Source organism: Leptosomus discolor, chromosome 2 (genome assembly GCF_034619465.1).
Source record: "Leptosomus discolor isolate bLepDis1 chromosome 2, bLepDis1.hap2, whole genome shotgun sequence".
Classification (NCBI taxonomy): Eukaryota; Metazoa; Chordata; class Aves; order Leptosomiformes; family Leptosomidae; genus Leptosomus; species Leptosomus discolor.
The window spans coordinates 829,595-853,489 of record NC_141392.1 but is presented as its reverse complement, the minus strand read 5'-3'; the positions used below and the strand labels follow the sequence as shown (position 1 = coordinate 853,489).

At 39.2% G+C, this 23,895-nt stretch overlaps 1 protein-coding gene across 2 annotated transcripts in view; it reads right to left on the bottom strand.

The window, feature by feature from the left end:
- Nucleotides 1-23,895, bottom strand: part of TTC27 (tetratricopeptide repeat domain 27) — a 115,426-nt gene that overhangs the window by 14,418 nt on the left and 77,113 nt on the right. The window contains exons 11-16 of one of the 2 annotated variants that reach the window (XM_086460518.1): nt 19,016-19,111; nt 16,995-17,117; nt 10,852-11,079; nt 5,491-5,589; nt 3,553-3,605; nt 1,176-1,178 (exon numbers count right to left, since the gene is read on the bottom strand). In XM_086460518.1, coding sequence (XP_086316644.1) covers nt 1,176-1,178; nt 3,553-3,605; nt 5,491-5,589; nt 10,852-11,079; nt 16,995-17,117; nt 19,016-19,111 — 602 coding nt within the window. The remainder of the gene's footprint in view (nt 1-1,175; nt 1,179-3,552; nt 3,606-5,490; nt 5,590-10,851; nt 11,080-16,994; nt 17,118-19,015; nt 19,112-23,895) is intronic. The other variant, XM_086460517.1, reaches the window with a different exon arrangement.

Genomic DNA, 23,895 nt, shown 5'->3' with positions numbered 1-23,895 from the left:
CTACACTGCTCAGTACAGGGGTGTCAGAGTGGCCCCAAACACTATTAGGGTCCTTCACCAAAGGTGCTGCCCAATGAACCATCTCATAGTGGCAGGAGAAGGTGTTGTGGAACCAAGGTGGACAGCATAATTCCTACAGTCGCTGTCAAGTCAGGAAGCATCTTCATCTTTGCACATGGATCCACTGCACACAACTCTACCATGCCCTTACTCAAGGAGAGAAGTAATGGCATTCCCTGGTCAGGAACATCAGACCGTTTGGCCCAACCACGAATCGGGGCCGAGAGCAGCTGACCTACCCTTTGCAAAGGTACGTCCCCCTGCAACCAGTGCTGCAGGGAGGCAGCGGGAGGAAGAAGCCTCGATGCAGTCTGAATCACATGGTGGTACGGTCTGGGTGCCTGCTGTTTAAAGCTTTAAATGTGCTGCCAAAAGTTTCCATAAATCTGAAACTTTCAAAAAAGCTTTGCTAGAGGATCAGAACGATATGGTTCTTAGGACTTTAAGAGACAGAAGCTTACTCTCAGGTGGACAGTCATGACATGTAGGAAAAAAACAAGGAATAAATTCCTTCAAACGAAAGCTTGAAACAGTTTTCCCAGTCTGGTAAAAATCTTCTTTGGGGAAGTATGATAATAAATCTCTTCTTAATAAAGATCATATAAAGATGGCTTGCTATCAAAATTTGCAGTTCACTCGCTCTATTGCTTGACTAAGTCACCAACTGTGCTGTCTTTGAAGAAAGACAGCTCAAAGAAATTGTTGGTTGAGTTTCAAAGAGAGGGTCCAGGAGGGTGTAAATCTCCCAGCCAGGAAAAGGGAATATCCAACCAGTGATCGGGCCATTGAACGTTTGGAACGGCTGGTCAAGGAAAAATGTAACTCACTAAGCCAATCTAAGCCCATAGTATTAAAAAGGTGAACAAATCCACACAAAGAGCGCTGACTGACAGAGCACAGTTATGGAAGGAGAACAGGCCATCTGGCATAGCTACGGCAGAACCGCCCACAGGCAGGATCTTCCCATGTCCACTTTTCTCTCTCTCCTGATATACTGATGCATATGATGCTGCCAAGTGAATGTACTAATAGTTGGGTCTCCTCCACTATCAACAGTCTTAGTAAGGGATCTCAGACCCTGATTTTGACAGCATGTATTAGAAAAGAACACAGACCTGCTCCTTCCTCTGTGGATTTCGCTACAATGGAAGCTGGGATCTGCCACAGCTCTGTGACAGGCTGGAAGATGCTCTGGCTGACTGATGTACCCCAATCACCTTGAGAAAGTCTTTCTGAAACTGCTCTTCAACGTCTGCAGGAATTAGCTTGCCTGATCTCTCCCATCTTCTCAAAAATGTTAGCAAGTTACCATCAGGGCAGATGCCAATCAGATGGAATTGTGAAATGCAGACAAGACACCAGAGGGGTGGGATGGAAATCATATTCCTCAAGCCATCACTCTTGCTATGCTAATAAAATCCCCTAGGTTCTCAAAACAAATCCCCTAGGTATTTAATAAATCATATAATGCTGGGTGTGTCATCCTGTCTTGGAAACCAGGAATCTTTCACCCGAAGGACAGGCCAGACCCAGTTTGTTCTGAGAAATAGGAGATCTATATTTCAAAGGCCTCCTGGCACTCAGAGAAGTTTTTCTGGTAAACTGAAGAGTAGAGTCTGTTTTCATCACAATTAATTTTTCTGGAGGAAATTCAGAATACATAAAACTTCTGGACTCCTAAAAAGCAAACAAACCCCCAAACCAACAGAACCCCTTTCATTTGGGTGTCAGCAGGTTGTTGGCACACACTTTTCAAACCCACACATTTATACATCTGTTGCATGAGACTCTGCTAAGCCTCACCCGAACGCACAATCCTCGAGTGGGCCTGATTTAAGAGCCTCGTTGGGAGAAAGCTTGATTTTGATGAGGGAGCAAGAGAAAACAACTAACTTGGGTATCTTGGTTTTGTATTCCCTTTTTTAATCCTCCCCCCACTTTTTTTTTTTTTAAGCAGGCTTGAAATAAGAGAATTCAAACTTTCACCACCACTCACCCCCCGAAAATAAGTTATTCTGAAGTGCACTACCCTACAGATAGCCTCTGTTTTGAGAGAGGGTTAAACTAACTCACACATAGTCTTGATCTACAAGTGACTACACAAATAATCAAAGAAGTTGCTGTTCCACAGCAAACACAGGCCACCCTCAGCCATCAGCAGGTAACACTGACTTAAGATTTCCTGTACCCATACGCCTCTCCCATGGGATTCCTGTGGAAAAAAGCTCAGAAACATGCCTCCCTTTACTGATTTTGATGTGATATCAAATCGGTCACAAATTTTGTATGCATTTAGCACGTTAAATCCCAAGAGTAGTTTAACAACAAAAAAATTAAACCAATAAAGTGAAACGAATCACTCGGTAGTTTCTCAGCCTTGAGGGGGATGAATAGATAGAAAAATTACTTTGAATAAATATACTGTTATGAAACAAGCACAAGCAGTACACGGAGCACCTGACATACCCTTTTGAACCTCACGCAAAAGAAGGAACCATCCACCACCTGCAGCCTGAGACAGTAAATTGGGCATTCTGCGGTGCTGCTGAAGACGAAAGGAACTACTGGAAAGTCTAAACCCGCTCTTGGTTTCTATTACTTTTTAGTCTTGAGCAGTTATTCTAACCTTCATCTTCTCCTCCCTCCTGATCCCATTAGCATATCAAACCATCTCCTGAATTCACTTATGATGTTACTTCCCACATTTCCATCGTATGTTTATCAGTTTACCCTTTTATGTAAATTTACTGTTCTTTTTCTTTTTTTTAGTTTGCTTCCTGACTGCATAACCTGATGCAAATAAACTGATGTTAAATTTTGAGTCAGGTTTTTAAAAATTCATGTTATGCTTTTGTTTCACTCTTTGAGGAGAAGTTACAAGGTGAAAATTCTTAAATATTAACTGCTTTCAGGTATTCTGTGTCTACAAGTAACTTGTACTACATGAAGCTGAAATACAAAATCAGAAAGGCAGTCCATTTAGGTCAAAGGTTCTTCTACTAGTGGTTAATTTGGAGGGAAAAGAACAAGAGAGTTGGTATGAGTGCAGATCTCCATCTGCTTTTGTAATATCAAAAATACGCTGCTGTTCTTCCCTTAAATGTACTTATGAGATTAATGTAGTATGAATTGACACAGGTCTGAATATACAGTTTGCTTGAAATAGATGTATCTCTTTAACTTCACATTCGAATTAGTTTCCGACTTTACTATGAGTGTTTTGCACTGGTTGTACTTACTACCTCATAAATACTTTTAACAAGATAAAAGTGTAGGGTGAGAGGTTGATACTTTTATAAAGCTTATGAAACTATTTCCTGAAAAATGAAGTATGTTATCAATGATGCAAGCTGGGAAAGAGAACTGGAGAGACAAGAATTACAAAATATGAGGTAACCACATCACAAGAATAAAAAAACTCAACGTCAAAAAAAGGAAATCCCAGTTATTTATTTTAGAAGCAGTATCTTCTAAGTCTTTTGAAGTACTTACTTCTGTTTTAATCTGATATAAGCAGTTGATAAATTGTTCCAGGCTTCCGCATTCTATAATGACAAACAGAGAAGTAAAAAAAAATTATTCACTTGTATTATGCTTACTTGATAAAAATATGTAAATGAAACTACTGTGAGATATCATTGATTTTGCTAATTACACATATTAACATGTATTTTCAACAAGGCAGTCAAAATATTACATTGAAATGGAAATTACTACATTAAAACAGAAATACTGAAAAAAATATTACTGACTACAGCAACAATCTGGTATGTAAATATCAATGAAATGCCTCCTAGCTCGAACACACTAAGTCAGCCCTTGCCTTCAGTTTAAACCAACAGGCAGCCTCTTCTGGATCTAGCTGGGATGGCTGGAGAGGCCAGTGCTCCCAGCAGCCCAGCACTCCTCACCAGCTGGAAGCTACTTACCTGCCCCGCTCTGTTAGTGGACAAAAATAATCTGAATATCCCCTAATGCCTCTCAGGCAAAACTAACAGGGTTAGTTCCAACAGTTAACAGGCTGCCCGGAGAAGCTGTGGCTGCCCCTCCCTGGCAGTGCTCAAGGCCAGGCTGGACGGGGCTGGGAGCAGCCTGGTCTATACTGGGAGGTGTCCTTGCTCTTTGCAAGGGGGTTGGGACTAGATGGTCTTTAAGGTCCTTTCCAACCCAAACCATTCTGTGATTCTGTGAACTGTTTTAGCTGAAGAGGGTCATGGAGTGCTCAGACAACCTTCCCTCTGGCAAAAGCAGCGGCACCACGTACTCCTGCCCATCGCCCGACACTGCTGCAGATCCGAACCCGCGCCACTGCATTCAGCAAAGTGACAACTAGTTTAAATCTGAAGAACAGGACCCAGGTATGCAATGAAATGTACTCTGGTACTGAAGGCTATCCTCAGCCTTAAGGAGCATTTAAATCATATTGGGAAACCTTTTTGAAGCTTAATTCATGAAAACAGTCACTACATTGCTGCTGATCATTGGGTAAAGATAGGTTTCACCTCCATAACTAACAGCCTGCTCAGCACTCTTTACTCACAAAAGAAACAGCTTTTAATCCACTGAGAAGTCAGTTGATTTGTTCATATGAGTATGATCAAGTACAGGCGTGAGACAGATAAGTCAACACAATTTTAGTATCTACTTGGAAGTAAATCTACGCTACTGAAATAAAAAAATATCAATGTATAAATTCCAGTTAAATACAGGGTTGTCTGTCTGTACTTTTTTCCCCCCAAGTAAGTAATCTCATTTTATTAACAAAGAAAAAAGGATACTCTCACCTTTCATTGCTCTCTCATTCTTTTTCCCCAGAGAAAAAGAAAGAATAATGGTTTCTATCAAGTAGGTGGCATTAACTGTACGCAAGCAACACGCTGTAAGTCGGGCCGTTTGACAAAAGCATGGCCAACGCATTCCCAGGGGCAACCCAGCTGCCGCCTCTGCCATCTCAGCGCGCCCTCGCGCCCAAACGGCAGCATCGGACACGTGCCCGCCCTGTGCGTCCCGACAAACTGGCGAACAAGATCCGTTCTCCGTAGTTATAAATTCACCTGTCATACAACCACTTAGTTCACTTTTTTTCAGGAGAACTTAATTACCTAAAGGACTATGTATTTCTATTTATTTTTTTGTTTTATCTCTCTTTTTAGCACTCCTCACAGTCTACTCCTTCCCTTTTCTCTATTTTAGCAATGTATGCAAGCATAAAGGAATTTCTGCTCAAACATAGTTTTAACATTCACACACACATACTTGGATAAAGTTGAGTATTGGGCAAGTATTTTTATGATGCCTCATGACAAAAATATATCCTTCATGCAGAAGTTTAATTTATTCAAAGGGCTAAGGTTTAAACAAGTTTTTCATTATTTCTTTGCTTGTTGCTTTTAGATAAGCCATCTGACTTGCTTGCTGAAAAGTACCTACATCTGGTTCCAATGTCACACAGCGCTGAAACGCTTTGGCAGCACCTTCGTAGCCTTCTAAAGCGATGTACGCGCAGCCCAAGGAAAACCATACACCTAGCTGGAAAGAAAAAACGGATGATTACATAGATACGTACATATTTCTGCACAAAAGCAGTAATTTTGCCTGGATGCTCAAACGCACACTACTCTTGTTGATTTTACCTGTTTTTCAGCTACGGTAATATTACTGCATGGAATAATGAATATCCTGCATGCAGAATATAGGACAACTACGGGCTCAAAGTTTTAATAAGTACGGATAAACAAAGGTGTTGACTATATACAGACCACGTAACCATACGTGAAGTGCTCTTTAACAGTGCAGCTTCACTTAAAGAAGAAGGCAATAGCTATTTAGAGGTTCGCACATTTTTTTTCTTGGAAAATTTTTTGAGAGGGAAAAAGGTTGGAAAGGGGAAGATGGAAAAACAGGTTACATTAACTCTAATTTAAATTGCACAACAACATACTACTTTGCAAGTTGTCTGATTAATGTTTATATCCTCCTGTGTTTTGGGTAGTAGTTCTGAAAGAAGCAATTCTGATAACTCAGGCTATAATGGCTATTTAAACACAAAACTGTTCTCTTAAGAAACATTTGCAAATCAGGGATTTTACAGGGTGGAGGATAAAGCTGCTGTTCATACGCAAGGAGCTTCTAACTCTACAGATAAATTGCAAACTCCGTAGCAGATATTTTTGCAGTTCTCTCCATATCAGACTCATTTTTCTGTCTCCGAGACCCAACTGAAATCGGTAACAAGATCTCTGCTCCTAAGGAGTTCGTCGTTCATTTGCTTCAAAACTCAGATCCCAGAATACAAATATATGCCATTAATTCCTGTCAGACCCGGCACCCTGGTGGGCAGTCTTAACGATACCAAGACAAGAACTGAACGAGCTTGGCAATAAAGACATCCTTTTGCATTTGAGGGTGTACATGGACGGTCCATGCCCAGCGCATACACCTGAACAGGTGAAGACAGAGCTGCCAACTGCGTCTGGCCTGGGCAGACATGACAACCTACTTCTCAGCATGGTCAGTCTGCCACCTTTCGTGATCCTTAAACGCATCATTCAAAGAAGAAACTGCACACAAGAAGAAAACAATGTTTCCCAAACCTCAGAGAGCAAAATTAATGGGAAATAAACATTTAGTCAATCTCATTTTTTAAGCCTCTTTTATCCATCAAGCTTCCAGAAGTCCAGCACTCCCACGTGGCTTCTACCTCATTAACGCCCCTTTCTCTTCTTTCTAGATCAACAACTTTCTGGACATGAAAAGCAGGGGCAGAGACAGGACCGATGAAGTATGAAATTGAGGGATAGCTCCAACTCTATAGCTCGGGACACAAGTTAAACAGCGCTTCTGTAAAGGGCGAGAGAAAAGCCATCGCTGTTATTTAAAGAATTTTTTAGAATTCTTAAGTAACAGCAGCACAGTCTCACTTCTGGGCTTGTGCTTCCAGAATCTGGTTTGACTAAAACTTCCACCATTTTAATTTTTGGAGGCTGATGGTGAGCAGCTACATCTCTGAGGAACTGGCTTACTAATACCTGAGCTTGTCACCTCCTTCCTCAAAGAAAAGTTACAGCACAAACAGAAAGTAAAACGATTCTTTACTTCTGTGGAGAACAGCTATATGAGCAGGTACCTAGCAAAAATCATACAGTGATTGCAAAGAATGGCAAATAATCAGCTATGTTAAAAACTAAAAGGGGCAGCTAAAAGAGTAAAGGTCTGCAGAAGACACGAAACGCTTAAAGATAAGACATTTCAAAGGTTGCAGCAACTGCATAGTGCCATTCAAAAGGGCTCTAAAAGGCCGAGACACTCCTAACAGCTAAAACAAAGAGGACACACTTTAAAAGCCAGTGTGCTAGACAAATGAAAAAGCTTGAAAAGAACAAGTCCAACAGGTTAAATGAAAAAACATGGTAGCTGTATAAAAAAAAAAAAAACCAAAACCAAAAAACCACAAACCAAAACCAACCAACCAAAACCACAAGGTTTGTTGCCTTTGATCTGCTACAGCAATGAAATGGTGTTTTATCATCCCTTAGATATCTGGAAAGGGAGTGTGAATTTCTTCCACCACATATTATTAAAGTGACTCTTTAATAATACGTTTAGGATACAGATTAAGAATGGACTTAAGCTATTTTTTGTGGAAAGAATGGTAAAAAATCCCTTGTTATTGCTGATCCCACTGGCTGATGTAACAACTGCTCTGAGGAAAGTGACTGACTGAAATGCAGTGTAAGGAGAGCTTCATCCAAAGTTCAAGAAGTACTTTTGTCAAGGCTTGTGGAACTAGGTTAAAATTCTTTTTTGCAAGTAAAAAAAATATGCTTTGGCTAGAGGTTCAAATCTCACTACTGACTGGAAAAACACATGAAAATGAGCTGTAAATTTTTATCCTTTTCAAAACTGAAGAGAGTGACCAGCAAAGGTAGATAATTAGGCTTGGACTCTTTGTTAAAACTTGCCATCAGGAATTTCCAGGCAAGTCTTTAATAAGCCTGAATGATTATGAAATGCTTTAAGAAAGTCTAAACAATTCTTTCATATTAGTGGGAATATCATTCCAAAATAACCTAATTACTGTATAGCTGAATGCCTAAAACAACAAAAAAATCATATATATGAAGCTTTTTTGCATTTTTAAAGCAATTTCTACTATTTGCATGTGGCAAATACATATAGATTTTTATCCACAGTCCAGTAAACTCTTCAGTACGATACTCTTAGGAGTACAGAAGTGTTAGTTTCTAAACTATCTATACTCTGTAGAGCAAAATTAGTCTTTGCAGTTAGTAATTACAGTAAAAATTTAAGAGCCCTAGTTGAGCAAAATCCTAGCTGAGTACCTTTGTAATTACTCATTGTTTGGCATCACTTATCTCCCTCATAATTGAGTTTGTTTTGAACACAACACACTGACAGAATGTACTATAGTTTTAAGCAGGTATAGAGACCTCTACCATAACTTCCAATGACAGACTCTAGCTCAACTCTAAGTTACTTTTACTATTACAAGATGAACAAGAAAGGGAATTGTTCGGAGTAAGTCTCTCATTGCATTGTCCAAAACTTTAAATCCCAGACGTAGTTTATGGCAAGCTGACTTCTAAAGTGGGACTGTTTTCCCAAACTGGAGAGAGATCACTGGTCTTGCTTCACACCCAAGAAAATCAGCCTGAGAAGTTATGAGCCAGTCTAGCACTAAAGAGTATTATTCTTTTCTTGCAGACTGGGACATGGTGGAGAACAGCGTGGGCCCAAAAAACGTGCTACTGGAAAATTCAGCTGTGAAGTGACTGGATATAGAGAACCCCACACTGCTCAGCACAAGAACTAACAGATATGTAATTTAACAAGCTGTAAGTTTGTTACACAGACTTTCGCTGCTGGAGAACTGACTGCGTGAGCTCTTTGATCTCTGGAGTTGTCCCAGTCCAGCCTTGCACCTGTCACCCTGGATGTGGACTAGAACAAGTGACTCTGTGAGCAGCAGTCCTAATGAAGACGAGGTTCAGATATATCTGAACTGTAAGAATTTCATTCCTTTGTGGATTCTCCAAAGCCTAATATGGTGGTTGGCTCATACTGCAAAGACCTATCTCAGAGTCCTCAATCAAATTCAACCAGTTAGCCAAAGAGTTACACAAGATTAAAGCAGGGCTGACAGAGAATGGTTTTAGCCATTAGGTATTTTGGGGGGGGGGGGGGGGGGGAATCACTTGCTGCAGTCTAAAAATCCCTTCCTCCAAAAATGTTTCTGATAGCCACAAGAAAAAAAAAGTTTCTTTGTAACAGGGAGTCCTTGTTTACCTGATAAATTATTCACAATTCTGAGAACAATTCATTAACGAATATTTTCCTTGTATTAAAGTCCTTGAATCTAGAATCATCTTCCTCTCTGGTCTTCATCCACAAGAAATCCTGGAATAGGAAACAATTCCTTTCTGTAGTGACAGAATATAGACAGGCTTCAGAAGACAGTGATATGTCAATCCACGCTATCCATTTGCTCAATCTATTTGTTTGAAACACTTCACCTGAACCTTAAATAGAGCTTCCTGAGCAACAAGAGGAGGAAATGTTCGCTTTCCTATATGGACTGACCTATTTTTCTTGGATTGCCTTCACTTTAAACTTCCTTTGGATAGGACACACAATAAAATAAAGCATCTCAGCAGAATATTTCTCAGTTCTGAGCCCCGTAGGCCATCTTCTGCAGCCCTTTATTATCTGGGAGTCCTCTTGATTCCTATCTGAGTAATATACATTTTGCTGGCATTTCCTGAGTCAGCAGGAGAGCTGAAAGACAGGGGAAGCATTTTTGCTCATTTTACTTTCCATTCTAAAGGTGCTTATAAGTTATATGGAGTTTACTTGAATAAGAACTGGACTCTGATTCACTGGAATAAAATACATCATTGAAATACAAAAAAAGCTCCAGGATAAATGATTTGAAAGGCTGGAGGCCTTTAAAATTTTTGTAAAGCAGAAGTCCAGCCAGTTATGTACAACTCAAAACAGCAGCTCCAGCAGTGTTCTTTGGAGGACAAGGAGGAGGAATATCCTGCTTTCAAACGGACCCTAAAAAGGCTATGGAGAGCACAACTGACATACAGACCCACGAAGCTGTTTTAAATTCTCAAGACCTTTCACAGGGTGGACCTTATCGGGGTGGGATATAGGGGCTGCGAAACTGCACCAAGATTACTGAAACTGTCCGCAGAACAGCTTGCAAAGGAACTGTCAGAATAACCAGCTCCATCAAGGGAACTCTCTTGACTGTGGTTTCAGTTTTGATGCATTACTGTAATAAAAGCTCCTGTCATCACAAATGTAACACAATGCTGCTCTGACTCCAGAGCAGGACAGACCAGAACACTTGAAAAAGACTTCTGTGAAATACAGAGATCAGAGTTTGCAACTCAAAGACAACAGACAAGGCAAAAAGATAATCTGTGCAGCATTCTTCTTTTAACTACTTTGCTTGACACTTGTTCATGATTTATTTGATGATCATTATTCATTTCCAATGGCTCGATCTCTTTGAAACAGAAGAGCTGCCTTACAGGCAAAGAGTTAGCTGCATGCAAGGACCTAAATGCAAAAGGATGTCTTCATCTCATTATGCTACCATTTGTAGCCAGGCTGCTAAGTTCGTGGTGAAAAATCTGCTAAGAATAGTAGTAAGTTGTCACTTTGACAATTGTGCATGGAATTGCCTTTTAAAAAAGTGTGTCATCATTCAAAATTGAACATGGCAACTACACCAAAGCCCAACGCGTATCACTTCCCAACCTGCATAGGGTTGATCTGCACCGAACGTTCAAAGCACTCCACACACTCCCTGAACTCCCGGTGGCGGAGATGGAGGAGGCCTTTGGAGCGCTGGGCGCGGGCGCTGCGGTGCCGGGAGAGCTCCCAGGCCTTGTCGTAACACTGGTGGTCTTTAAGAACATCACCAAGCAAACAGTATAATCCTGGGGTTTCCTTCTTCTCCAACTCCCGCCTGAGTATTTCTTCCGCCTGTTGAAGAACAAAGAGAAATCAATACATAACGGTACCATCTACTGTCAGTTAATCCCCTCCCTGAACAAACACTGCTTTAGCACCTCGCAACCATCACCTGAAGACCAAGCAGCGGGGATAGTAAGGGAACAGATTCAACGCAGCGTCAAAGGTGATGTCTAGAGAGAATCTGGTTCCAAATGGTTTTTGAAAAAAACAACTTCGACATTAGCAGAACGTGGTGGCTTTTGGTGTAACGCACCAAGGGAAACGTACCCCCTAAAACAAGACGCAGCCTGCTCCTCATTTTGTATCTTAGGGGTGTGTGCTGTCCCCAGATCGACTATCAGTCCCGGACATCAACTCTACGCCTACTTCATAGCAACGCAGTATCAGCGTCATTAAGGTACGTGCAATCCTAATAGCTTATCATCTGTGTTTTCTATATATCCTAATAAGCACTCCTGCAACAACTGTCATCCTTTTACTCTAGTTGCTTTTTTCTGCAAATCGTTATTTCCAGTCTATGATGTCTCAAAACACATCCAGTTTCATACTGTTGGTTTTGGAAATGCTACTTTTTCACATAAGATGCACAAGTTACAGATTTACCTAAATGTCTGAGGTAAAATATATTTCTGTACATATACAGCATTATGGAAAAGAAGACACAAGCTGGGTCTCCCAGACATCTATTACGGGCTGTAACCAACTTCCAAAAGCTCTTTATCTCAGGGTCACTATCTCGCTCTAACAATAAAATCACTGTTTCTCTTTCAAACAAGAGAAAGTCTGCTTTCTGTGACTTTTTGAAAAGATAAATACACTGGACAGATGATCTGTTGTTCAGACCAAACTCTTACCTCAGTCCCCTGCTGCAAAAATGTAACATACACAATTCAGCTCAGTGTAATTTTTCTATTAGAAAAGATCTGTTTGAACCATCCAAACCAAGAACGATCCAACGCAGCCTACCACAGAATTAGTTTGACATTGTAACACTAGTTATTCTTCTACTAGAGCTAGTTTATCAAAAAGGAAAGTTAATCTCTGCATTTAAATTATTACTGCTTTTCATGTTTTTATAAGAACTGTCTGCCCTTCAGATGATCTCTCGAGAATCAAAGTCCCCTACTCCTCTTCCTCCAATCAGTAAAATTCATTGATCCTTTCTGAAAATCATCTTCAGAAACATGACTTTGTTTTAATTTATTCTGAATTATTTAATGCATAGTAATTTAAAAACTTTGTTCTTACTGTCATTTTTGTCAAATAAAGCAACGGTAAAGTCACAAACATTTGAAGGGCACAGCTGTGAAGAAGGGCTGTATTGTTTAGATTACTAAAGGGTTCTTAAACTAGCAAAAAGGGAATCCCATTAAGAAGGACGTTAGTGGCTGAATATTAGGAAAACAACTTAATAGCAAGTGGTTTTAAGTGCCTATGGAACAGTTCTCCAAAGAAAGCCAAAAGAAAATATTACTTAACATTTAGAAAGATCCTAGTCAAAGCACTAGAAAACCTGGCCTAAGACGGTGCTTGCGAAGGGTTTGGTTAAAGGGCAGTAGTTCACTTCCCCCTCCTTCCCTCCACTAGCTGCTATGACAAGATTCAAGGAACACAGATTAATAACAGATCTTTAAGATGATTTTTTTCTAGAGCAGAGAGAACTGGTTGCTTTATTACTGTAGCAATCACATTAGGCACAAAAAGGTAACTGGTTTTTTCCCCTTCAAATAAAGAAGAGAGTCCGAAACATTGCTGTGTAACAGCAGCTGTGGAGGGGAAAGTCCGTTGCATGCTGCTGCTTTACCTCTTCCTCTGCAGGACGCTCCCAAGCTCAGCCCGCGGTTCTGGGGCAGTGCCTAGTACGAATCACACACTAGACCAGAAAGCCAACCATTCACTAATTGCATTTCACATTTGAGAGCATAAAAACATCATGTTCTGGTCTATGCTTACAAGAATCCATTGCCAACATAAATATTTCAGCGCACAGATAAAACAGAGAATTAAATAAGCAGAAGTCTGACTTTTTCTTCATCTGATTAGCTAATCTGATCACCTCTCTGGCATGTTACAAACCTTTTTATTGCTTAAATCTTTAAAGGCTAATACAAAGGATCATAACTACAAACTAAAAAAACCTGTATTCTCAAAACATTCGTCATTTGTCTTCTACAAACGCAGTTAATAGTTTAAAACTGGACTTCTCATTTTGCCTAGGTTTTTGTGAAGAAAAATATTCCTTTCTCCTAACTTTGTAGCAAACTACTTTCAAAATGCACATTTAATCTTTGAGAAGAACCCTGCTTCTGCAGAATCGAATCTTGTCTTGACAAAAAATATTGCCAAGAAACATTTTCCACACAGTTCACACAATGTACATAAAAGAAATAAAACCACTAGAGTGGTTTATTCTTACCCATTAATCAGATATTAATTTTTATAGCTAAAAATTATATCTACATTAAATAAGGTCTGACAAGAAAATTATCAATTAAAAGTTACCTGAAAAGAAAAAAAATGAAGCTGTATAACCCTTGCTGACTGAAACAGATGTAAATATTATAACACTGCTTTTCACAGAACGGCTGGAATTCACCACTCAGTTCAAAAGTCAGTTGCTTTAAACATGAGAAAGACTTAGGCTGTAATCTCGCTTTCTGGACCACCACAGTTGGTACGGGAATTAGACAGGCAACGCTTCACAAAAATCACCCGTCACTAAAGAGGGTTTTGTTTCAAATAAGAGGTGGTGCTTTTTTATTACGCACTACAGAGACTCCTGGAAACAGAGTTCAAGACTCATCCTGCATTTGGCTTCCCAACCCTAAACTCCCACTTGCCTTCCCATCCATGTGTCCCCATGCTTTCATTTTATTTGTTTCCTAAAAGACTCTATTAGCCTCACTCTTCACTGATCTACCAGTTCTATTATTTGACATTTACTAAAGTGCTTTCATCTTTTCCGCTCCACCATTATTTGAGAGGCTACCAGAGAAGTAGCATGAAGAAACAGAGCAGAGAAGCATGCAAAGAGGTAGTGAGAGAAAAGGAAAGCTCCTCAGTTCTCATTTCAGCTTCCCTGTAACTCCATGCACGACCTTGTGCAAGCCATCTACTCCTCATTCTCAATTTTGTAGCTACACAGAGGAGTGCTTACCTGCCTTCTGCATCTGTTATGGAGTGGAAATCCATCAAGCTCTTGAATGAGGCCATGCACTGGTCAGTATAACACTACTTGACTTTGCATCTGGGAAGCATTACCTGAATTTAAAGGTGAGCTTCTGAGATCTTACCATAATTGTGTTTCCTCGCTCAAATGTTTTGACATATCTGTGTCATGTCATGACAAGAAAAATAACTCTAGAACATGGATTGCTGGGTATGTTGCTCTAAAACCAGACTGCGTACCACACTGCTTGCTCCGAGGAGATGATGGAACAGGGACAGGGCTGACAACAGTGTTGTAAGACGGAATACCAGGCCTAGAGTCTAAAAGGCAGATCTCAGGGATTTATCAAAGGTCAGCAGGTACCATGCTCTGCAGCTCCTGCACGGCAGAAGGGCCTCACTTCACCTGGAAGAACTGAAACTTCCTATCTCTGGCTTGCCCTTGCTTTTCTTTTAACACAGAAACAGTACCATTTCCAGGGAGGCTGAAGAGACCTCTCACACCTTAACCAAATAAAGTTGTCCAACGTAAATAACACTCTCGAGGTCTCTGGGTCTCCCTCCCAGCTAAAAGGAGGCAGAGGGACACTTTTGAACAGGGGTTCTCATGACACACATGGAGATCAGTGTCTCCTTTCACAACCAGCCTGTTAAAGGAATACAAAGAGTGCTGAGAAAGCCACAGCAACCATCACCACGCTGTGCATGCAGGTTTTGTAATGCTTTTTCTTTGTCCTGTGCCCCGTTTCGCTCATCGCTTGGCGCTCTGTTACTCTTCAGCTGACTCACACGGCGATGTCGGTTTCTACTGATTTTGTTCAGATTGTGAAACAGGTGAGTATAGAGCCATTATCTAGTGACAGTAAGAGACACACAAGTTTGCTACATGTTAGTGACATCTTCCTCTGCAAAATCTGTAGTGCAAGACGGCCCTGTTGTAACCAAGGGAATTAGGTATCTCCCAAGCACCTAACGTGGAGCTTTGCACAGCCTTACCTACACGCTCTGTTTCTTTGTCCGTGCACAATTCAGAAGTAGGAGGAAGGAACATATTACTTTGATGTGCCAGTACTCATCAAATGCATTGATATTGCTGACATCTGGCCATTCTATTGATTTTTCAGTATATAATTTCAGGTTTTCTATATAAAAGCATTTGTGAGTGAAAAACATGCAGAAGCTTATTTAATAGAGTTTGTTCTTTTGGGCACTTATCCGCAAAGTTCTTTAATGACATAAACATCCACTGAACAACAGATTGATGTAGTAGATTCTTGTGCTTTTCTAAAAGAACAACTACCATGTTTAAACACATAAAAACACTCTGATAAACACAAGCTCTGAAAGCTTTCTGATAAGAAGCACAAATAGTCACTCCCCTTGGTGTGCTGCTAAATGTTTCTATTTTTCGGGCTTTTTTGGTCCAAAGCTAGATTTTTTCCAAGCAATGCAGTAGAAAACTACACAGCATTTTCTGTTTTTCAAAGCACAGCCCAACCCCTGTTCTGAAAGCATTTCTAAGCAGTTTCCTGTGTCAGATATCCTGTTGTATTCTCCGAGTACCGTTTTCATAACTCCCTAAGGGCAGCTTGTGAATGCAACTAGGACAGAATGCATTTCCAGGAAATGGAAAATACTGACCTCTATTTCTCCACTGCACTGAAAAGATTGGGATATTAGCATACTGTCCCCAAGGCATGCATAACGCGACACAGAATTTGCCAGCAAGACATACCTGCCAGTTTATAATGACCAAAATCTAGGCATTGATGCACGATAGTTAGAAAAAAAAAAAGTAAGTATGAGAAATTCTGCATTTTTTCTATTAACTGAAATTATAGTGCTCTATTCTGTAAGCTTAAACTAAATTAAGCATAGCCTTTGTGCTTATGTTACAGTCTTTCTGTGTGAGAGAGGGCATCACACACAATCAGAACATAGCTGAAGTTACACACAGGGATGCACTGCTTCCAGGCACCGTTTTCTGAAATCTTCCTACCATTGCTCTAACAGTCACAGCAACAATCAGCAACAGGAGGGCTGCTACAGCTGCCACCAGCATTTCTAAACAACTCTGTCATCGATACGCCGAGTTAGGTGATGGCTTTAAATCGCCTTTGTCTGGAGCCGATCGCATGTAGCTGCAGCAGTGTTAAAGAAATGATTTAGAAGTTCAGGAAAAGATCAACATTATTCTTAACAAAATAAAGCCTTTTAATCTTACACCACTGCCTGTCTCAAATGTTTGAATCTGTAATTTGAATATGTTAACATTAGGTAATTAACTACATCAAGCACCGTCGCTGTTCTATGGAAAGTGGTTTTAAAACAATACAGTGATTAGTTTGAAATCAAGTGGGAAAGAAAACTACTATCCCCTCCAGACAAAGCTCCAAGACCCATTACGAACAACTGCTACGGCCTTCTTGAGACGCCCACGTTATAGCGTGCTGTGCATCCAGATCGGTAACTAAATTTTCCTTGAACCTTTTCAAGAATCACTATCAAAAATGTTCTTGCTTCTCAAGTTCTTATTTACCAAGTTCTATTTCAGGTGGTCATCACCCCAAATGTTTTTGGTTTTTAGCAGGTTATGACAGACATCACGTGTCCATTTTTCCTAACCAGCCTTTCTTCATGATACCCCTGTAGAAGTGAGCGTCATTTGTGACCTGACAGCTCAAGCCAGACAGTCCTTCATACTTCGGATCCTGTTTCAAGACAGGATCTCAGCTGTAAAACAATATTTTTCTTACCTTTCCATGCTGTCCTGCTCTTTCATAGCAGATTACTGCATCTTCCCACATTTCCAGCTCCTCAAATACCTGTAAGGCAGAGCTGGTGCATCCCAGCTCAAAGAGCAGGCTTGCAAGCTGCCGCTGGAAAGATAAGAAATTCCAGGTAACTGAAAATAGATAAGTAAATACTATTTACATTTTTAAAAGATATTAGCGGCGTTTCTGACATCAGCAAGAAGCAGACAGAGAATATGGAATTATTCTCTTGAAACTTCAAGCTGGAGCCTCAAACAACGTATATACCTCAAAAAAACCATCAATAGAACACATTGTTTTGATTTAACTTTTGTTCATATCAGTAGCTTAATTACTTTGAAGTAGTTTATGATATAATGCAAAAATGGAAACAGACATGGCAAGGATGAACTGACAGAGCTGAACTTCCCCCCTTAATCAAGGCGCGTGGCCCACACGGCTGGAGAGCAGCTGCAGCAGGATTTTGGGAATGCTGAGAGCGGGAAAGAGAGGCTGAAGGAGGGCATTAAAGCCTCTGCTAGCAAGTAATCCATACCTGGGAAAAAACACAGATGGAGAGAAAGGCTCTGATACAACTTTGTTGGGTACTTGTGAGAAATCACTGTCCCAAACAGCCACTGCCAAAGGGTGTTCGTTGTTAGTCAATCAATGTTGGATTCGAGTTCAGGGTCAACTCCCTAGCTGAATTTTCCTCACAGATAAGTCAGCCTCTTCATTATTTCAAATTCAACTATTATTTCAGTGTACTTGTGAAAATAAATGAGCAAACTTTTCCATTTAAAAACAAATAAGGTATGTTTCCATGACTTTGAAAAGTTGTCTTTGGTCTTTTGTTTATTTTTTTTGAGCGGAGACTAAAATCATGTCTAGGTTTTCATCTCTGAAGAAAGGATAACTTATTTACTACTATGTGTGACAGATACATAATTTGTTAGCTTGATATTAATCAAATAGGAAATGTAGGAAAAAACCCTGCATTTGCCAGTGTCTAGAACTAAATCTCATTTATGTTTTATTAAATTTACTCAGAGTCAAATTCTGTAAAATTTATATAGGCAATGCCCCGTCATTACTATGACTAGAAGGCTGCAGCCATCTTCCGTTATAAATCCGTACTTTGATATTTCTATCCTTGGCTTGGAAAATAGGCTTGGATTGAAAAGTGCCACTCTGAGAACTGGAAATGAAAACCACATTTGTCAGTTTTTTTGCGAGGGCCTAGTGAAAGGTTGTGCGGAATAATCTGAGCATGCTAGGAGAAGATATGACTGGTTAAAGCAGCATCCATCGAGGTTAGGAATCAAAAAGGAACTAAACACCATTAAAAGCAGAGAACATGAACACCTTTGGAGGTATGCGATGCAAACGGCTTTCTTAAGTTTGTTAAACACACCATCATCATCAGGTGAGACTGTAGTGGGCAGATTTCTGTCCTAGAAAGAGTTTATTGCCAAGATAAACAGCCTAGTTTTGGAAAAGAAAATCCTGTCGGCACCAGTAAAAAGGAGCATGTCTCAAAACCAATAACTTTCTCAGCTCAAGGAGTTCTTTTGACTCCTCATTTGGCTGCTTCGACCATGACCCACTTCCTGAAAAGAACCCGGAGTGAGTGATCGTTAAAAGATGAGAACGATGCAAGCAGTAGTAGCGTAAGTAAAACAGTGATAAATAGCAAGACAATGGCAAGATTATTTTTACAGGAGATACGCTGGAAGCTTGCAAGCTTTGGTCCATCTTTTACTGGAGGAAAAAGGAAAGTAAAGAAGAATACCTCTACAAGCAATTACTTCTGTGCATGACAGAACAAGACATCTGACAACAAAACAGTGTCGAACTTGGTTTCTTTCCAGAAAAACCTGGTGTGTTGTTAGGTTGCATCTTTGCTCCTGCAGTGTTCCAGCTCAAGATCATACCACACTGTCTCGGCTTTGGAGTCGTGCGGTATCAAAAATAGTAAGAACCACAGACTTTTAAGTAAAGCTTGAAAGAGGATGGCTTCACACCTGTATGGCCCAACGAGGAGGCACCTGACAACAGTAGAAAATCTTCATGCGTTCAGATACCGACGCATTTGCATCTTCAAACTGGTCTGCAAGTGCCTGTAAATGCAAAGTATATTCTGATTTAGTATTTACTTAGACTTAATCAACCTAAAAAAAAAATAGTACAACTCATTCAGGATTTTAGGCATTCTTGAAATAACAGAGAAATTATATTAAAGATAACACTAAATGCCAGTAAGCTTACACCATAGTACGCTACAAGTCTTTTTATTATTCCATGCAAGAAAATGCAATAAACATTTATGTAAAAATTTATTTTTTACATATTCTTTATTACAGCTAACAATAAATAAAAAAGCTTTGAAGAGATTCAGATTTCTAAGTGCACGTAATGGGAACAAGAATCGAATTTACAATCCCAAACAAATACCTTCAGAGTAAAACTGTGTCAAATATCAAAGTGACCTTGACTAATGCCTTTCAGTCCTTTAGCTAGCTTTTCCTGTCTAAGACAGTATTGATGTGCTTTAGACATGAAATTTCTTAATAAACAGAGAAAGACAAACATGTTACAGTGGACTGTGCCTTTGGAAACACAGTTCTAATACAGAATAAATTATTGTGACAGAGTACAATTCAATTCAGACTTTTTTTTTTTGGTGGAGCTCTGCATTGTTGAAATGTTTTCTTCTGAAACTCTGTGAAAGAGAATGGTAACATTTGCATAGCAAAGATTCACAAATAAATGGAAAAATTGGACAGGACACTTCTTTCTTCCTCTTTCTAAATCCAATGCAAATAATGTGTAAAATTAAAACGATCAGTTATGTGATTTAAACTGCTAAGCATCTTGTAACTGCTATTGACATCAACGGGATTTATTAGGTGGCTTCATGCTTTCACTAAGAAAAAAAAGTACAACAGGCAGCAATAATTTAGGCTTTAAACCCACACATAACCTACTAATTTTAAACACGGATATTTAAAATATTCAATCTTATTCACATTCTCTTTCATAAAATTATCTCGAGACACGTTCCTAGAGATTATCCAGAAACCCACCTCAAGAAAATGGCTGAGATATATTTGTAGGAAGGAAAGGGACAGACTAATAAAAATCGCATTCCTTTACACAGATCCTAGCAATCCAAAAGGAGTCACACTCAAACAAAACCTTTAAAGCAATACTATTTAATCACAGAGTTTACTTGACTACAAACTATATAACAAATCGTATTTTGCAGTTTTAGCTCTGCTGAAACATTCTAATGCTATGAAGAAGCATGCTTTCCTACATTCTGTTGCAACAAATATTCAACCGAAAAACTGTCCAATTCCTTGGGTAATCATTTTACAAGACCAGACAAAGTAGTAAACTACAGTTGGAAAATTCAAAAATAATAATCACTCTAAGCCTGCGCAAAGCCAGAAAATCCTAAATATGTCCTGAAAAATAATTTTTTGAGGAGAACAGGAGATGGAAGGCAGAAAAATGTTTTAAGTCAATCAAAAGGTTTTGTTCTTGGTTTAGCTTTTTTAAAAAAAATTCTATTGTTCCAAAAGAAAAACTGGAATTCAAAGAAAAACAGTTGTTCAAAAGTAACAAATCTTGTTGGAAAATTTGTGGCCGTATCTCTTCTACACTTCCTAAGCAGAAAAGCCTAATGCAAACGACATGTTGTAGGAGAATATGACTATTAGCAATTAGAATTCTCACCCTTCCCAAAACAAATACTGTGCTCTGTTCAGAGTTCAAACAAAACCTGAGAATGAAGGTAGAACACGTGAATGTTACACAGTCCCTAATAAAAGAGTAAATGCTAATGAACTTAAAATCCATGGTTTATGCATGTAATATGTCAAAAAAATAAGCTCTGATAGAATAAGTTACTCAAAAATTGCTGAATTTTATGTTTCTGAATTATGCTTGAAAAAATAAAGTTTGGGTTGTATAGTGGCAAGAAAATAAGCAACCTAACCTTATTGCCCAGCTTATCATTGAATCAATCAGGTTGGAAAAGACCTCTGAGATCATCAAGTCCAACCAACAATCCTATTCTACGGAGTACACCCCTAAACCGTATCTCCAAGCACCACATCTAAACGATCTTTATCTAATCACAGAACAATAAATCAATAAAATGAAATGGAGAGCACTGTCAAGTGACCATTCTTTTTCATTATTAATCTTCAACATAAATCTCTTGTAAAAAAAAATATCTATGCAAATACCAACTACTTGTAACACAGTCAAAAGACATAAGATTTGGTGTCTTAGTGGAACTTGAGCCTCACATTCCTGCCTTGGAAGTTGTTAAGTAGAACTACAGAATAGAGACCAACTAAAAGACGGAGGAGTTCTTCCATATGCAACGTTTGAAAACATTAAGCTTAACAGATCACCCCACCACCTCATAACACACCTTCTCCCCAAGGCTTGAGCTGCCACAGATAATGAATTCTTAAGTCAAAAAACACAGTACGGAGAGATACATTAATGCAGTCTGGAAACACCAAAACCATAGATAGTTCTGATGGAATTTTATAGCATGAACAAAGACTACGTTATTGCCACACGAAAGCAGGAAAGGACAGCTCTAGAAACTGCAGTTCATCCTGCCCATCTCATGCTCAAATCCCTGGTATGAGATGAAGTACAATAGGTAGCTTGTGTTTCGGATAAGTACACTGTTTAATCTGAAATGTTCATATTAGAGCTTTGATCACTTTACCTATCAACCTCAGTTTAATCACTTTACTAATCAAATTCAGCTGTTAATTATCCAAGATTGCGTATATAATATTTGTAAAGGATTTTTTCCACCTTGCATGTCATTTCCATACACATCCACTCCCATTGCACATCCTTGCTTCGCTTCTACGTTCAACATACGTGTAACGCTGCTATGGTCCTGATGATAAAATATTTGTACTCTCCTTTTCTTCTATGGATGACAAAGAGCTTTTTCTTTCTAGCCACACCCTATCTATTACTTAATCCCTGTAAATACTGTTACACCCTTATAGTTTCTTGTCAGAGATGTCATTTTCTTTACGATGTAATGCTGTTTGATTTCTCAAGCTACTTATAGTACTGCTTTTAAATTTGTTATTAATCCAACTGAAAGGGCTGTCAGGCATTGCAACAGCCTGCCCAGGGAGGTGGTGGAGTCACCAACCCCGGAGGTGTTTAAGAGACAGGTAGATGTTGCACTTAGGGACATGGTTTAGTGGTGTTGGTAGAGCTCACCTGTGTTATTTCCTCAAGAACAAAGTAGAGGACAGTTTTCTAAAAGTAACAGCAACTACCTCTTAATTCTGCAGTTGTACAATTACAAAGTTCTTATTTTATCCATAAGCTTGTTTACGAATAAACAGGACAATCTATCACCAAAAAGCTCCTTTGATTCCTTATACAGAACTCCATCACACAGATAAAACAGTTTCTACCGCTCAGCAGGTATGAAACAAAAAGAGGGCGTTTTTTTTAAGCTTATGCAACAAGAAGCTCTTACGGACCCCACAATATTTACAGACTTCTGTAAAACTTCCAGAATTCATTGTTAAATTGATTCAAACTTTGATGCAACTTAAGATCTAATTCTAAATTCTCCAAAACCTTTACTTTCGGGGACAGTGATATTAAAATACTTGTCTAACAGAAAACCAACACAGTTCTTGAAGCTTCAAAATGTTAAGTGCCTTTATTATTTTTTAAACTGTCCTCTGACAAGTTAGTTTTCTAACAACAAAGCTTGAAAACCGCTGCACAAGAAAGAACTACAGTCCAGATCCATTTGGGATGTATTATGACAGTAACTGTCACAGATCTCCTCTGCAACAGTGTACTCAGCAATACCTAAATACCGAACCACTAATAAAAGCTGCATTCCTCCTGAAGAAAACATGTATTATATAATCGGTGTCTAAAATTCAGAAACTGTAGACACATTAGAAAGCAGGTGACAAATACAGAGAATTAAATATACAGAAAAATTAGGGTTTCCCAAATTTTCTTTCCTGTGAATTTGATCAGATATCCAAGCTTTTCTAATGTACTGTATTTTAGTAACTTGTGGATATCTAATTAGATCCCGAGTTATACCTTTTTGGTAAACTTACTTTAAAAACAGGCAAAAAACTGTATTTTCAATCCAAACAACAAACTTGTTTCAACAATTCTTTGTCAAACCAAGAACTCCTGTAACCAAGACCACTGGGACAAACTGAGACATACCCAGACTTCTAAAAATCGAAGGGTCAAAATATTTAATCTTCCAGTGAAGCAATGCCAGAAAACATGAAGCAAGAGAAACAGTTTTCATATAACAATGCAGTAAAGTTCTGTTTAATGGGAGAGAATAATTTCTGGTTTATAAATATGGATATAATGTGGAAAAAAAGAAAACAGCAGAGATTAGTCTAAACTTCATGAGAGAGATTATAACCAAATACTGATTACTTTATTGATCGCAAATTTTATCACTAGATAAAAAGACATAAACCCAGTACACTTGGACTTATTGCATTCAACCATTATTCAGAAGAGCATTTTGACTTTAAAACAGGACTTTGTTGCTTGGAAACTAAAATGACTTAAAGGAAATAATGAGCTATCCTTTTAAAAAGCTCACAGATGACATATTTCTGTTAAATGATGAAAAACTCTGAACAGTCAAGAACTAAAGCATCCAAACACAAAACAAAAGCTATTAAGCAAGGATGTATTTCAACATCAAGAAACCAATCCTCCCCCTCATTTACTTAATTTTCAAAGAGGAATCACAGAATGGTTTGGGCTGGAAGGGACCTTAGAGCTCACCTACTTCCAACCCCTGCCCTGGGCAGGGACACCTCCCATCAGACCAGGTTGCTCCCAG